This window comes from Gossypium hirsutum, chromosome D02 (assembly GCF_007990345.1).
Source record: "Gossypium hirsutum isolate 1008001.06 chromosome D02, Gossypium_hirsutum_v2.1, whole genome shotgun sequence".
In the NCBI taxonomy this organism is placed as follows: domain Eukaryota; kingdom Viridiplantae; phylum Streptophyta; class Magnoliopsida; order Malvales; family Malvaceae; genus Gossypium; species Gossypium hirsutum.
Window position 1 is genome coordinate 46,429,987 of NC_053438.1, and position 17,457 is coordinate 46,447,443.

At 33.5% G+C, this 17,457-nt stretch overlaps 1 protein-coding gene and 2 pseudogenes across 5 annotated transcripts; 1 reads left to right on the forward strand and 2 right to left on the reverse strand.

Annotated features, from left to right (window-relative positions):
* The first annotated feature begins 5,216 nt into the window (after nucleotides 1–5,216).
* Nucleotides 5,217–6,175, forward strand: LOC107907960 (probable LRR receptor-like serine/threonine-protein kinase RPK1; annotated as a pseudogene).
* A 701-nt stretch (nucleotides 6,176–6,876) lies between these two features.
* On the reverse strand, nucleotides 6,877–12,132 carry LOC107910143 (protein GAMETE CELL DEFECTIVE 1, mitochondrial-like; annotated as a pseudogene).
* Nucleotides 12,133–13,393: 1,261 nt separating this feature from the next.
* LOC107910144 (protein GAMETE CELL DEFECTIVE 1, mitochondrial) lies at nucleotides 13,394–16,845 on the reverse strand. Of its 5 annotated transcripts, XM_041088590.1 has the most exons (6): nucleotides 16,638–16,806; nucleotides 16,389–16,442; nucleotides 15,398–16,184; nucleotides 15,017–15,206; nucleotides 14,698–14,909; nucleotides 13,394–14,035 (listed from the first exon to the last, which is right to left on the reverse strand). In XM_041088590.1, the coding sequence occupies exons 3-5, from the start codon at nucleotides 15,946–15,948 to the stop codon at nucleotides 14,727–14,729; spliced, it is 924 nt and encodes a 307-aa protein (XP_040944524.1). In that variant the 5' UTR covers nucleotides 15,949–16,184; nucleotides 16,389–16,442; nucleotides 16,638–16,806; the 3' UTR covers nucleotides 13,394–14,035; nucleotides 14,698–14,726. The 5 variants fall into 5 exon arrangements, with proteins under 5 accessions (XP_040944524.1, XP_040944525.1, XP_016693403.2 ...); XM_041088591.1 differs by lacking the exon at nucleotides 16,389–16,442 and having other exon boundaries at nucleotides 13,394–13,643; nucleotides 16,692–16,845; XM_016837914.2 differs by lacking the exon at nucleotides 16,389–16,442 and having other exon boundaries at nucleotides 16,692–16,845.
* Between the last annotated feature and the right edge of the window lie 612 nt (nucleotides 16,846–17,457).

Genomic DNA, 17,457 nt, shown 5'->3' on the forward strand with positions numbered 1-17,457 from the left:
TTATGTGTTTTGATGTTCTTAAGCCATGAGATTTGGCTTAGTTGTTATAATGGTCAAATGTGTATAAGATGATATGTTTTGGCAAGTTTTCTTATGAAGGATTTGATGCATATGATAATATTGGTATGTGATGAGTTAGTGATTGGAAAATGCTTGAATGTTATTTGATATTAGGATAGGTATGAGGTTGAATCATATTAGTTTGATATGTGTTTAAATGCACAAATTGTATTGATTTGAGTATGTAAATGATTGGTTTTGAAATGGCATATAGGTGCATTGAAATAGTTGTTTATAGTTGCTCATATTGTATGTGAATTTGGTACTATATGAATGGTTTAGGTACTTGTGTTTTGGGGTCTGAAAAATGGCTTAAACCAAGCCTATTTCATGCCACACAGCCTGAGTACACGGGCGTGTGACCCTTATTCAAAAATTTTTCTAAGTTTTCTCAAAACTTTTATAAGTTATCGATTCAGTCCCAAACGTATGAATTAAGCTTGGTATGCTCGATTTAAGCATGTTATGAATATGAATGATTGATAATTACTGAAATGAAATGATATTTATTAAATTTTTGATGAATTACCAATCTGAAATGAGTTGAAAGTCCGGTAATGCCTCTTAACCTATTTCGACTATGGTTACGGGTTAGGGGTGTTACACTCTCACTATGGAATTCGATGGTGACATCATTAAATTTAATGTTTATGAAGTTGTGTCATCCTAGTGAAGTGTTTAATGTCTTTAGTGTCAATTTTGTTAATCCCATAACACAAGAAATAAATGATTTGCATGATACTAATAAGTTGAAATGGTACTTTGTAGGAGCATCAATAAGAGAGCCAAGAACCAATGTAAGGAACTTTTGAAAATTGAGGAACCATCAAGAAAAGTTGTCAGCAAGATAGAGGCACTAAAGCCTTTCAAACTCAACAGTGGAAGGTGTAATACCCATAACTTGTTTCCATCGCCAGATTAGGGTTACAGAGTATTACTGCACAATTTAGAAAAATCAATAATAGATAGCATCAAGTTTACCATAATAATTTACAAATTTCATAAATAATTCAGATTAGAGAAAAACATGCATTTATGAGTATTAAATAAAGCTTACGTGGCCTTAAAAATATTTTAGAAAAAAATGGGAACAAATTTGAAACAAATTAGAATATTTGGGAAAAATATGAAAATTTCAAAAACAGGGGTCATACGGCCGTATGACTGGGCCCAAACCGTGTGGCTCAAGACATGGTCATGTGGCTATCCTACACACTTGTGTGCGTGGGCCATGTAACTCACTGACTTGGGTCACACGGCCATGTCGCAAGCCATGTGCTAGCACGTGTGAACCCTGCACCCAACATGCTAGGGGCACACGCTTGTGTGGGTTTGCTCCTGTGTGACACACGACTGTATGGCAGACCGTGCCCCAAGCTCTGTGTGCCCAAAAATGACCCAAACATGTCATTTTCAAACCCAATACTTAGGTACCTAAACCAACTTACTAACACATGATCACAATGCCTCAAAACACATCCAAGAATAACCAAAACATGCTAAATTAATCAACCAAAGATCTAACAAATAAGTCATCAAGGACACCTCAACTCAATCAATTAAAATTTCATTTACCTATTAGACTTCCAAGTTATGAACACTTGACCTCAAATAGCATACATCAAGATAACCAAGCTTACCAATTGACTCACACAACTACATCCACTTGTGTCTAAGTTGGGAACATGCATACATATATCAAGGAGTTATAAAACACCTTAAGATCATAAGCATAACAAGATATACAACATAAGCCATTATGCATATTTACAAACATGACTTAGATCCTCCTATTACATGCCATATAAGCCAAGCTGTACTCAATATCTACCAAAACGGATCCTCGGATAGTGTGATTCTTCGAGTTGATCTGATCGCTCGATTATCCAAAAAAACGTGAACTATAAGGAAACAAGACAAATAATACAAGTAAGCTTTTGTAAAGCTTAGTAAGTTTGAGGTTAAAATGATAAAGTTTACCTAATAACATAATAAACCAAATAACAAGATTACTAAACAAAGGTCCGTCAACCACAGTTCACAACAGGTGAGTAATACTCGAACAATAAAGTAAATCAACTTTCGACATTTCAACAACATTTGTTTATCAAAAACACATTGCTGATGAATTATATATGGATATGAGTACATGGTTAACCATCCGAAACACACCAACCGCTCATAAGAGCTAATCCAATCGATAACACACATTGGCACTAAGTGCCTAGCCCGTAGGCTAACTTCTGCCCCCGGTAACATACTAGAAATCACTATAATCAACACGATAGTCCGCAACAAATGCAGGACCTTGATATATTCAATGAACAAAGAGATATACAGGAATCATTATCACTTCTCAAACCAATCTCGTATCGCGCACAAAATAACCTATTGGCATGTCAATCATACTCTATCCTACGTTCACCAGCTTAGACTATTTCATTAGTACACAATGTTATAACGATTCATTATCTTTATTCTCATTACAAGCATTAATACATTACTCAACACTCAAAAAATAAATTCATATAACATATATTTAAATTTTATTACAATTAAACCGAACGAACTTACCAGACTAAACTGCATCAATAACGAAGGTACAGGGACTATTCCATAATTTTATCTTTTCCTCGATTTTCAACTCGTTCTTGATCTAGAATAATAATTTCATTCAATTAACTAATTCCAACAGAAAAATTAACTCATTTTATGCTATTAAGTTCTTCTAGACATCTTTACAAAATTACTCCCAACATTTTACTTTTATGCGATTTAGTCTTTAAGTCCAAAACTCGCAATTTAACCAATTTCAACTAAAACCCAACTTAGCGAAATTTTTTAGGACCTCACTACAGTCCTTATTTACTGTTAATTCACAACAAGTACAAATAATTTTTCTATTTTTACATTTTAGTCCTTAAACATTAAAATTACTAAAAACTACTTTACAAAATAGTTCTATTATTACAAAATAGTTCTAATAAACAATCAAGCTTAATAATCTATCAAAAAACTTCAAAAACATAATAAACACGTCAATGGAAAAATCCACCACATTTAACAATTTTGCAAATTAATCCTCAGGTTAGCTAGACCAAGCTAATACAAGCTCAAAAACATAAAAATTACTAAAAACGGGCAAGGTTTGCTTACCTAATCACAAAGCCAAATTTGGTCAAATGTGTTTCTTCCTCCTCTAGGGTTTCGGTTGTAAAAGATGAAAGAAGATGATATGAATTTTTTTTTAACATGTTCTGTTTAAAACCATTTATTTACCTAATTACAAATTTACCCTTTAAACATACATTTAATATTCACTAATTTTAAACCCATTACCATCCACTAAAGTAGTGATGGTTTATTTTCTATTCAAGTCCCTTAATTAATCTTTCTATAGTTATTTGATAACTTTAACTAATAGAAATCAACTTTCTCTACTTTTACGATTTAGTCTTTTTTGCTTAATTAAGTATCCAAACGATAAAATTTCCTAACCAAATTTTAGTACAACCCTAATGATCTCTTAAATATTAAATAATTAATATTTACGGACAAACACGTCGAAGTTGTGGTCTCAAAACCACTATTTTCAACAATACTGAAAAATGAGCTGTTAGAGAAGGAAATACAGATTAGAAATCCAATTTGAACAGAATGATGGGCCATGTTGAGCCAACGATATTAAACAAATGCGCTTTTTATGAGACAACCCAGTTTTATTTTATTTTATTTTCTTGTTTGATTTAGTAATTTGATTTTTGTTTATGTTTGTTTGTGGTTCTAGTTATTTCTAATTTATTTTATTTTTTACTTGAATAGGATTGGACTCTTGTAGCCACTTGCATCATAGCCCTATTGTCTTGCACATTCAGGGAAGTTCTCTCAACACTATGTCATTTATTGAAATACATTGAGGACAATGAATGGATTAAGTGAGAGGTAGTTGAATTGAATTAAAATTTGATATATGAGCATTGCATGTGGTAAAATGTGTTGGTCTCTTGCTTGTTTTTATGCATGACTTGTATTTCTCATCCTTATATGCTATTTTCATTCGATAAAGTTCAATGACTACTTCCCAAATTCTTTAAAGCATCTAAACACTAGGAAAATTTTGATTCCATTACTTGATTCTGATGAGAAAACACTTAGGTTAGCATAATTATTTGAGATAAAATTGTGTGTGAAATTGAGTACTTAATTTTTGCTAAACTGGTCAATACACTTTATTTGCATGAATTCATTGCCAGAAATAGTCTTTTGTTTTATCTTGTGCTCGAAATTTGTTTGAAAAATTGGAAAAAAAAATTAAAAAAGATTTGAAAAAGATAATAACAAATGCTCCATTAATTTTTTAGATTATGAGTAAAGTCTTGGAATTGTGACCGATTAAGTAACCAGGGTCAAGTGCTTGGGTTGTCATATATCTTCACATCAAAAGATCAAGTCGCATTATAAGCTATGCACTTGCTCTGCTAATCTTAACAAATATTAATCATCTAGAGATGTGATTGATTGAGTAACCGAGATCAAGTGCTTAGGTTGTCATCTATCTTCACATCAAAAGATCGAGTGGGGTTCTAAGCTATTCATTTACTCTGCTAATCTTAACAAATATGAGTAGAGCTAGTAGCCATCTAGAGATGTGACCGATTGAGCAACTCGTGTGTGGTTCTTGGGTTGGCATCCTTCTTGTAAAAAGATTTAGCGAAACTCTAGACTTCATTTCCTCATTTTTAAAAAAAAAAAAAAGAACACAAGAAATTGAACAAATGGTTGTTTATGGTTGTGAATTTTTGAAAAGTTTGGTATCTTAGCAATTTAGCATGAATCAATATTGTGGAGTCTAATCATAAAATAATTTGATAATCGTGTGCTTAATTAAATTGTGAATCGACATGTTTGCCTGAGGAAGATGTGTAAGATTGGAATTTTACTAATGTCTATCTATTTGATTAAATTGAGATTATGATGATTGAATTGACTTGAATGATTGTGGTATACTTAGATTGATAAATGCATGAAATGCTCGAGTGCAAACATTGATTAATTGGGGGGAATTGCTACTTATATGGCAACCAATGCTGAATATTCTAAAAGTAGTGTAGCTTTTCTTTCGAGGAACAAAACTATCAATAAAAGGTTAGATTCCAATGAGATTGCATCCACAACATCTAAGCCATAGTTTTAGTTCTTCAGTTCTAGTTGTCTTCTTTTACACCCAGAAATGGGTCCCAACGTCCAGCGTTCAAGTTTATGAATTAAGGGAAATTACAGCTTTTTGACAATGGGGGTCTCATTGACATATGAAGCCATTGTCCAGGCAATAGGGAATTTTAGTGCTGGCAAATGCACGGGGAACAACGGTTTTGGGTCCACTTACAAGACTGAAATAGCTCTAGGGTCCCTAGTGGCAGTGAAGAGGCTTACTGTTGGAAGGTTCCAAGGTGTTACAACGGTTTCATGTCGAGGTAAAGACCCTAGAAACGATTAGGCACCCTAACCTCGTAACTCTAATAAGGTTCCATGCCAGTGAAACAGAGATGTTTCTTGTTTATAATTATGTCAGGCGGTAATTTATAAAATTTTACAACGGAAAGGTCCACAGGAGCTGTAAATTGGAAGATTGTTCACAAGATTGCTCTGGATGTAGCCCATGCACTTGCATATCTACATGAGCAATGCACTCCAAAGGTTCTACACCGAGATGTCAAGCCAAGTAACATATTTTGGACAATGGTTTTAATGCTTATCTCTCTGACTTTGGGTTGTCAAGGCTTTTAGGTACCTCTTAAACCCATGCAACAACCGGGGTAGCTGGCACAATTGGTAATGTTGCACCAGACTATGCTACGACCTGTCGTGTATCTGAGAAGGCTGATGTCCATAGCTAAGGCATTGTGTTGCTTGAGTTGAAATCAAATAAGAAAGTTTTGTATCCTCCTGCGATAGGGTCAGGCAAAAGATGTGCTCACGACAAGGTTATGGGAAACAGGTCCGCATGACCACCTTGTACAACTGTTGCACTTGGCCATCACATGGACTCTCAACTAGGCCAATTATGTGGCAAGTTGTCCGAAGGTTGAAACGATTTCAACCTTCATCAAGATAAAATGTAGTTTCTAGGTGTTTAACAGAAATTGTAATTTGTACACTCATAGCTATAATTACTATTGGAACATTTTGGCTTTGCTGAAAACAATGAAAGTCCCATGTAAAATGGGTTGATCTGTAACATGTTTGTAGCCAGTTAAGTGCTGACTGCTTTGTTGCTAAGTTACAAATTTCAGGGTTCATCTTTATCTCACTAATTTTTGCTTCTGTAGGGATATTTGACCCATCCTTGCTGTATTGCATCATTTCATGGAAAATGAAGATGCATTATAATGAGTTATCCAGAGAAATAAACTTATTGTTTCTTCCTTTAAAATCAATCTCAGAACATGTGGTTTTACTTCAAGGATGATGTAAATATATCATCATAGATAATGGACGACTTTTTATATTACCTGAATTTCATTTTTCTTAAGTATCGAATATACAATCTTAGTAATATACAAATAAAACTTGAAGAAATTAAATATAAATACACCCATATTTATTAAAAACATGATTTTTAAGTTTTAACCTGATTATTTACGGAGGCAATACGTTGAAGAGCTGAAAGTGAATAAAAAAAGAGAAGCACAAAGACAAAAAAAATAACCATCTGCATGTTTCTTGCCATGGGAGCAAGAAACATGTAATCCAAAAAGAGGCATTGCAAAATCTGTCCAATGAGACATCAACAGGAGTAAATTGAACATTGCAAACTTAGCAAAGGAAAACAACTGTTTCACTCTATTTTCTGGGGATGCAATGTACTGCACATTACAAAAAGGAAGAAGAGGAAGGGTTTACAACTAGCCACTCACATTATCCTCACTTCCTCTCCCTTCCAATGCTTAAATAGAATGCCGTCTACTCTTTTTCCTTTAGGACCTCCTTTTGTAACCAGAGCTTCTTGCTTCCCCATAACTGCTTGCTCCTGCAATGAATGAGATCATAGCAACATGAAGACCGGCTACTCCCTATAGGGGTGAGAAAAGGGGGTTGCATGACCATTCTTTCTTCCTTAACCAAAGGCTTAATCAATAACTTGATCGTAAAGTCTAAACAATAATGCCCAACAGCAGCAAGCTATGAACATTGGAGCACTCAAAACAAGTTCAGCACTTATGGGTTAACATTAATATCCTACTTCAAGTAGCCAAAGATCAATCAAACAGGCTAAACAAATATTTGCACATGCAGTTGTTGCATATATTTTATTTGGGTTACTCAAATGCAGTGCTGATGTTCCAAGGGGACTGAATAAGCTGTGCCTGTAATGGAGTTTTTAACAGTAGATTCTCTATTCCATTGGACAGCAAGAATTATCTGAAAAAAGAAGTCATGTGTTACTGAGGACTTTTAGCATGTCCATAATTTGTTAACAAGAAAAGTCAATTATTAACAAATTAAAATTTATAATACTACTAAAAGATAAACATACAAATTATTGGGTGTGAATTCAACTCTATGAGTTCCATTGGAAAGACATGTTCTTGCAATTGTGCTACATGCATGATGACATTTAGTCGTTCTCTAGAGGCCCCAGAGGAAGCTTAAAGCTCAGATTGATTACTTTCTGTGGAAACGGGGGCATATAAACTTACACTCTTGTTATGTACCATGTACCCAAGAGTTTTAAAGGTAAAAGATGAACTGAAAGGTGCATTATATGCTTAAGATGCTAACAATGCCGGCTAGAAGAACTAATAATTTTCATCTTCAATCTCAGTAGTTCTACACAACACTTTCCTGTACCTAAAATATAACAAGAAAGAAAAGTACAATAACACACATCCATAAATATAACAAAATTTATATAATACACAAATAATTAATACTATTAACAGAAAACCAATGTACTTATTGTAAGAACTACTCAAAATGAACATATTCTGCAACTGGAGGAGAGTTGATTATGTGACCTCTCAAGGTGTCAAGTCTCAACCGCCAATCAAGGTTTCAATTGTAACTTCTCCTCCTTAAATGGTTGCGTCGATGCATCAGACAAACTCGGTAACCTTGAAACACTGCCCTTGCCTTTCCTTGCATTAGGTCCTATCTCCTCTATCATGTATTTCCACCCATCAATAGGTCTCCTCCGGCTAAATATGTGAGTCTTAATAAAACTAGCTATCTGTATAATTTCAGATAACCAAAAGCAGCTTCAATGTTAACAGTTCAATAGACCAAAGTACCCATGACAAGAAGCTCGTAAATAACAACACCACACACACACACACACCTGGAATTTACAGTAAGCAATTCGGCGATCAAATTCTTGGGAGGAGAATATCTTCTTCCCTCTGTGACATCTCCCACACGTTTCCATCAGGAGCTTTTGATGTTGTTTCCCAACCATCAGGCTTAGTTTTTAACTCAGAAGAGCTTGGAACTCTTGAATTCTCCAAGTCAGCATTGGTAGAGTCAAAAATCCTTCACAATATACATTATGTGTTACATCCCACAAGTACAGCAATAAATTGCTGGTAGAGATGTTAGCTATGACTTGAAGACAAGTTTCAATATGGAAAGTAACAGAAACCAAAAACCCTTCCAAAATATCACATTAAACCAACATGGCAAGGAAACAAAGTGTATAAAAGAATAGACATACTCAGAGCAGCTATCAAGCAATCTATCAATATCATTGGCAGAATTTCCCAATTTAGCTTCTTCCAATTTGTCAATCTCCTTCATCCACAACCCAGCATGGATTCTCTGCTTCTTCAACCTATAATCTTTCTTTATGTTCTCCAAACTATACAATCCACCACCCTCTCCTTTCCCCTCCTTTTCTGCTTCCTCTTTCTGCTTCTGCTTAGGTGACTTTCGTCTCTCATTCCAATTCTCATTCATGTCTTCGACAAATGCCTTGGTTTCAGCATCTACGTCCGATGAAAGCGCCATTTTTGCTGATTCTTCATTAGAAGGGAAGTTAACATCAGCTTCCCAAGGAGCTCTGTTCTTGGGAGAAATGTCATCAGGGAGCCAAGCTGTTTCCCAGGCATCGTTCCAAGAGTCATCTTTGCCATTTTGAGGAGGTTTAGTGGAGAGAGTTTTGAAAAGGGTAGTCAGATTTAAGTGGGGTTTACCAAATTTCGAGTGAATTGTGTACATCACTGGCTTTGTGATGGATTTGGCAATCCGATTAAAGGAGTACATCATTTTAGGGTTTACGGCAAGCAAGTTTATAGCTTTAAAGAAATAGAAGTTAAAGATGTAGAGAAACAGAAGCAAGCTATGATATTTTTACTAAAATCAATTGTGAACGAGAACAAGAACCAGGGCGTCAATGCAAAGCTAGTGCCATTCAATAAAAACATGAACTTACTACTAATTATGAAAGATCACCCTTCTTCCTCTGAATCTCCTACCAAATTGGTTACTACACAACACCGAAACTGCAAACGTAAAGCTCTGATCAAATGCAAATTTCCAAGATAGAAGAAGCAAGGAAAAACTAAAAACTCTCCAAATTATACTAAAGCCAAAACATTAATAAAGAAATATTACTAAAGGGAATGACATGAAGCCATGTAGAGGTGCTCACGGGCCCGGCCGGGCCCAAAAAAATTTTTCAGCCAGCTTCCTAGACCCGGGCCCATGGAAAAATATGAAGTCCGGCCCGGCTCGGCCCGGCCCATTTTTTTGGGCAAGCAGTAAACTAAATTAAACTTTGAATAAAAATTTTAGAAAAAAGAGAAAATGGAGCAAACCTTTTGACAGAGAATGTAAATTGCCCGCTAATTTGTCGAATTGAAGAAATAGCTGCCATTATTATATCACAAAATTAATATATGAAGCTCTAAGACTCGATTTCAGAGACTCGGATGATTCATTCATTTTGCTTAACAGAGAGAACGTTAAAGATAATCGATAACATATCACATAATGTCTAGCAAACAAAATGGTAGTTCAGTCCAATCCTTGAAACCAGTAATGTATAATAAAAACATTACCAAAAGAAATCAAAGACTTAAAATCCATCAAAGCTTTCAACAAGGCTTCTTGCCTTCTTCACCTACGTAGATCTCTTACTTCTCATATGAGTTAGGTCCTCTTTTTTTGCCAAATCCAACCACTGTAAAAAAAAAACCCAAAAAATTCATATTATTAACAATCATTTAGTTTCATTGTTTTGCCTAGTCGATTACAAAAGAACAAAATAAAGGATTGTGTTAAGTGATTAACCCTGAAAAGTATTTAAATACTTCTTAGAGCATAAAAAATCCCTAAATTCTCAACGAAATGTGAAAAAAAAAAGAAGCAATTTACATTTTCATTAATCACCTTCAGTGTTAAGACAACTCTTACCTTGATTATACATGGAAATTTAAATATACAGATGTATTAGGACAAATAAATTAATAAATTGAAATCGTAAGTTAAATGCAAATGGCAGCTGTATTATCATTGTGAACTTGAAAAAATGAGTGCAAAGATTGGGTTATTATAATTTTATATATATATACTTATATACCATTCATACTTTAACTAAATGCAAAGGCCTATATGTTCGAACATTAAAAATACATATAAATCATTCATACTTTTAATTTATTCAACCAATATACTTTAAATTATAATTCATCAAAGTACAATACATATACATACGATGGGCAAGATCATATATCCTTGAATTAGTTAGTGGAAAATGATTGGCAAGACCATACTTGTCCACTAATTATATACCAGTGAAGGTTTTATTAAATTTTAAGGACCTTGATTAATCTGCCATTTAATCCTTCAAATCTAGTTGCTTCACAATTTAGTTCATTCCCTTTAATTACTAACTTTTAATCAATTGCTAATTTCCTTAATAATTCCCTTAATGATCCTACTCATTATTCACGGCTTTGTCCCGTGAACTTATCGAGGCTAAGAGCAAGTGCCACAGATGATCCGAGAACAGCCTACTTTTTCAGTTTCTTCTTATTTCAAACAAAGTTGAATTTTGGATTCACCCCAATCTTCTGGATCACAAGTTTTCGCTTTTTACGCATGTATAGAGATTCCATAAACCCTAAAATCTAAATCCAATTCTATTGATTTTCTTCCTTTTTCGGTTTTAATAAAAGAACAAATTTGCGACAAAAGAATGTTAACAGAAAAATCAAACCCCCCCCCCGTTATGTAAAGTGTAAACACAATCAAAATCCCCCCAAGATTCAGTGTCTCAAAATCAAAATCAGAAAACCGTTAACAGCAAAAATCAAAATCACAATCAAAATCAAAAAGCATAAAGGGGAGAAGACGTTGAAAAATTAGAAAACCGTTAACGGGAAATAGGGTTAACACTTAACAGCAAACTCACCTTTGAAATTCAAAGGTAGAAGACGTTGAAGGCTAGAGCGGAGGTGGAGTCGTGGAGGACCGGACACCGGAGGTGGAATGGTGGATCGGTGGAGGTGGGTTTTCGATTTGGGGAAAAAAGGGAGGAGGGAAGGGGTTAGGGATTTATCGGATAGGGGTCGGGAAATGGGAAATGGGGAGGGGAATTGGGAAATGCAAATGTAATAAATTTTAAAAATATAAACTATATATATTAATTAGAGGTAAAATTTCAATGACTAATTGTATATGGTCTGATTATATAGTTTTAACTATATACATGCCTTCAATTAGAGGTCAAATTACAAGCCACTGTCAGTACTACTGAGACATTCAAACTGACATAAATTAAAGTCAAATTCCAATCAAGAAATGAATACATACAAAACAATCGAAGATTCTTCAAATATGAAAAAATAATTGAAATCAAAATAAAGAGGTAAAATACTGGAAAAATAAAATAAAATCTCAAAGAAATTGAAGCGAAGAAAATTTTCATAAAGAAAATGAATATAACCACCTTCTGTTGAAAGCCTGCCGAGAAACCAGAGGACAGTAGAATAGAATAGCTAACTTGAAAAAGTAGAGTTCTTTGATGTTTTAGATTTTCTTTTCTTTCCTTTTTTTAAATTATGTAGTGAAAGTATTGTAAAAGTCTGCATTTTTAGTGCGACTAATATTTTAGATTATTTTTCTTCATTTCTATCTTAGTCGCTTTCGCTTTCCTATATGTACTCAAAATTCCAAATTTAATAAATTTGTTATTTTTATAAACTTCATTCATGATCAAGTTAATAATATTTTCAATACAAGAATTTAATTTTTCCTATGAACCCTAACAAGTAAAAACAAAAAAAAGTTTCTTATAAGCCTTTTATCATATCATTATCTTTTACATTGTCAACTTGAAGAATTTCACCCATCTCTAAGTATAAAATTTATCTTTATCTAATTTGTTTGCAATTTATTTAAAAAAAAGATAACTTTTTTTGGGTTTTTAATTTCTCTAACTTAAATTCTAGATTTTTTTTGTAATAATATAATTTTTTTTAGATACATATGTTTTTTTTCAATTTATCATTTTTTATATTTTCAAAGTTTATTAAATGATGAAATAGTAATCATTTCTAGTGGTGTGCACAAATTAGATTAAACCCCTATTCAAAGCAAACAAAAATATTTTATGCAAGAAGTCAAGAACATATTATGTTTAACATATTATTCCCTATAAGACTTTTAAACATTCATGACATAAATATGAAAAGGAAAAAATGTGTATTATAGAGTAATTGATTAAACCAATGTCTTACCTATTAAACTTCATTATTACAAATATGTTCAACATGACTAAAGATCTGTAACATGTTTGTAGCCAGTTAAGTGTTGACTGCTTTGTTGGTAAGTTATAAATTTCGGGGTTCGTCTTTTATCTCACTAATTTTTGCCTCTGTAGGGATATTTGACCCATCCTTGCTGTATTGCATCATTTCATGGAAAATGAAGATGCATTGTAATGAATTGTCCAGAGAAATAAACTTATTGTTTCTTCCTTTTAAATCAATCTCAGAACATGTGGTTTTACTTCAAGGATGATGTAAATATACCATCATAGATAATGGACGACTTTTTATATTACCTGAATTTCATTTTTCTTAAGTATCGAATATACAATCCTGGTAATATACAAATAAAACTTGAAGAAATTAAATATAAATACACCCATATTTATTAAAAACATGATTTTTAAGTTATAACCCGATTATTTACGGAGGCAATACGTTGAAGAGCTGAAAGTGAATAAAAAAAGAGAAGCACAAAGACAAAAAAAAAATAACCATCTGCATGTTTCTTGCCATGGGAGCAAGAAACATGTAATCCAAACAGAGGCATTACAAAATCTGTCCAATGAGACATCAACAGGAGTAAATTGAACATTGCAAACTTAGCAAAGGAAAACAACTGTTTCACCCTATTTTCTGGGGATGCAATGAACTGCACATTACAAAGAGGAAGAAGAGGAAGGGTTTACAACTAGCCACTCACATTATCCTCACTTCCTCTCCCTTCCAATGCTTAAATAGAATGCCATCTACTCTTTTTCCTTTAGGACCTCCTTTTGTAACCAGAGCTTCCTGCTTCCCCATAACTGCTTGCTCCTGCAATGAATGAGATCATAGCAACATGAAAACCGGCTACTCCCTATAGGGGTGAGAAAAGGGGGTTGAATGACCATTCTTTCTTCCTTAACCAAAGGCTTAATCAATAACTTGATAGTAAAGTCTCAACAATAATGCCCAACAGCACCAAGCTATGAACATTGGAGCACTCAAAACAAGTTCAGCACTTATGGGTTAAAATTAATATCCTACTTCAAGTAGCCAAAGATCAATCAAACAGGCTAAGCCAATATTTGCACATGCAGTTGTTGCATATATTTTATTTGGGTTACTCAAATGCAGTGCTGATGTTCCAAGGGGACTGAATAAGCTGTGCCTGTAATGGAGTTTTTAACACTTGATTCTCTATTCCATAGGACAGCAAGAATTATCTGAAAAAAGAAGTCATGTGTTACTGAGGAATTGAGCATGTCCATAATTTGTTAACAAGAAAAGTCAATTATTAACAAATTAAAATTTATAATACTACTAAAAGATAAACATACAAATTATTGGGTGTGAATTCAAGGAACCAGAAAGGACAGTTTCTACATTTTTCTAGTTAGTAATGCAATGTGCCTAGCTGAATTCAACTCTATGAGTTCCATTGGAAAGACATGTTCTTGCAATTATGCTACATGCATGATGACATTTAGTCGTTCTCTAGAGGCCCCAGAGGAAGCTTAAAGCTCAGATTGATTACTTTCTGTGGAATCGGGGGCATATAAACTTACACACTCTTGTTATGTACCATGTACCCAAGAGTTTTAAAGGTAAAAGATGAACTGAAAGGTGCATTATATGCTTAAGTTGCTAACAATGCCGGCTAGAAGAACTAATAATTTTCATCTTCAATCTCAGTAGTTCTACACAATACTTTCCTGTACCTAAAATATAACAAGAAAGAAAAGTACAATAACACACATCCATAAATATAACAAAATTTATATAATACACAAATAATTAATACTATTAACAGAAAACCAATGTACTTATTGTAAGAACTACTCAAAATGAACAGATTCTGCAACTGGGGGAGAGTTGATTATGTGACCTCTCAAGGTGTCAAGTCTCAACCACCAATCAAGGTTTCAATTGTAACTTCTCCTCCTTAACTGGTTGCCTCGATGCATCAGACAAACTCGGTAACCTTGAAACACTGCCCTTGCCTTTCCTTGCATTAGGCCCTATCTCCTCTATCATGTATTTCCACCCATCAATAGGTCTCCTCCGGCTAAATATGTGAGTCTTAATAAAACTAGCTATCTGTATAATTTCAGATAAGCAAAAGCAGCTTCAATGTTAGAGTTCAATAGACCAAAGTACCCATGACAAGAAGCTCGTAAATAACAACACCACACACACACACACACCTGGAATTTACAGTAAGCAATTCGGCGATCAAATTCTTGGAGGAGAATATCTTCTTCCCTCTGTGACATCTCCCACACGTTTCCATCAGGAGCTTTTGATGTTGTTTCCCAACCATCAGGCTTAGTTTTTAACTCAGAAGAGCTTGGAACTCTTGAATTCTCCAAGTCAGCATTGGTAGAGTCAAAAATCCTTCACAATATACATTATGTGTTAAATCCCTCAAGTACAGCAATAAATTGCTGGTAGAACCTAAAGATGTTGTTAGCTATGATATGAAGACAAGTTTCAATATGGAAAGTAACAGAAACCAAAAACCCTTCCAAAATATCACATTAAACCAACATAGCAAGGAAACAAAGTGTATAAAAGAAAAGACATACTCAGAGCAGCTATCAAGCAATCTATCAATATCATTGGCAGAATCTCCCAATTGAGCTTCTTCCAATTTGTCAATCTCCTTCATCCACAACCCAGCATGGATTCTCTGCTTCTTCAACCTATAATCTTTCTTTATGTGCTCCAAACTATACAATCCACCACCCTCCCCTTTCCCCTCCTTTTCTGCTTCCTCTTTCTGCTTCTGCTTAGGTGACTTTCGTCTCTCATTCCAATTCTCATTCATGTCTTCGACAAATGCCTTGGTTTCAGCATGTACGTCCGACGAAAGCGCCATTTTTGCTGATTCTTCATTAGAAGGGAAGTTAACATCAGCTTCCCAAGGAGCTCTGTTCTTGGGAGAAATGTCATCAGGGAGCCAAGCTGTTTCCCAGGCATCGTTCCAAGAGTCATCTTTGCCATTTTGAGGAGGTTTAGTGGAGAGAGTTTTGAAAAGGGTAGTCAGATTCAAGTGGGGTTTACCAAATTTCGAGTGAATTTTGTACATCACTGGCTTTGTGATGGATTTGGCAATCCGATTAAAGGAGTACATCATTTTAGGGTTTACGGCAAGCAAGCTTATAGCTTTAAAGAAATAGAAGTTAAAGATGTAGAGAAACAGAAGCAAGCTATGATATTTTTACTAAAATCAATTGTGAACGAGAACAAGAACCAGGGCGCCAATGCAAAGCTAGTGCCATTCAATAAAAACATAAACTTACTACTAATTATGAAAGATCACCCTTCTTCCTCTGAATCTCCTACCAAATTGGTTACTACACAACACCGAAACTGCAAACGTAAAGCTCTGATCAAATGCAAATTTCCAAGACAGAAGAAGCAAGGAAAAACTAAAAACTCTCCAAATTATACTAAAGCCAAAACATTATTAAAGAAATATTACTAAAAGGATGCAGGGAATGACATGAAGCCATGTTTGTTTGTTCTTTTCTTCAAAATTTCAATGAGTCTGATTATATAGTTTTAACAATATACCTGCCTTCAATTAGAGGTAAAATTATGAAAAACCACAAGCCAGTGTCAGTAATACTGGAACATTCAAACAGTCATAAATTAAAGCTAAACTCCGATAAAGAAATGATTACATACAAAATAATTGAAGATTCTTGAAATATAAAAAAATAATTGAAATCAAAATAAAGAGGTAAAATACTGAAAAATAAAATAAAATCTCAAAGAAATTGAAGCGAAAAAAATTTTCATAAAGAAAATGAATATGATCACCTTCTGTTGAAAGCCTGCCGAGAAATCAGAGGACAGTAAAATAGAATAGCTAACCTGGAAAAATAGGGTTCTTCGATGTTTTAGATTTTCTTTTCTTTTTTTTCAATTATATTGTGAAAGTATCGTAGAAGTCTGCATTGTTAGTGCGGCTAATATTTTAGATTTTTTTTCTTCAGTTCTATTTTAGTCGCTTTTGCTTTCCTATATGTACTCAAAATTTCAAATTTAATAAATTTTTTATTTTTATAAACTTCATTCACGATCAAGTTAATAATATTTTCAATGCAAGAATTTAATTTTTCCTATGAACCCTAACAAATAAAAACAAAAAAAGAGTTTCTTATAAGCTTTTATGATCATTATCTTTTACATTGTCAACTTGAAGAATTTCACCCATATTTAAGTATAAAATTTTTTATAAAATTTATATTTATCTATTTTTTTGCAATTTATTTTAAAAAAAGAGATAACTTTTTTGGGTTTTCAATTTTTCTAACTTAAATTCTAGATTTTTTTTGTAATAATTTATTTTTTTTAGATACATATGTTTTTTTCCAATTTATCATTTTTTATATTTTAAAAGTTTATTAAATGATGAATTAGTAATCATTTCACATGATAGTGGTGTGCACAAATTAGATTAAACCCTTATTCAAAGCAAACCAAAATATTTTATGCAAGAAGTCAAGAACATATTATGTTAACATATTATTCCTTATAAGACTTTTAAACATTCATGACATAAATATGAAAAGGAAAAAATGTGTATTATAGAGTAATTGATTAAACCAATGTCTTACCTATTAAACTTCATTATTAC

Excerpts from the sequence above, each read along its gene's own strand:
- LOC107910144 (XM_041088591.1), bottom strand. The coding sequence starts at position 15,948 with ATGATGTACTCCTTTAATCGGATTGCCAAATCCATCACAAAGCCAGTG. Across the intron at positions 15,207-15,397 it reads TTGCTTGATAGCTGCTCTGA|GATTTTTGACTCTACCAATG; the intron begins GTATGTCTTTTC and ends TATATTGTGAAG. Across the intron at positions 14,910-15,016 it reads TTGCTTACTGTAAATTCCAG|ATAGCTAGTTTTATTAAGAC; the intron begins GTGTGTGTGTGT and ends GAAATTATACAG.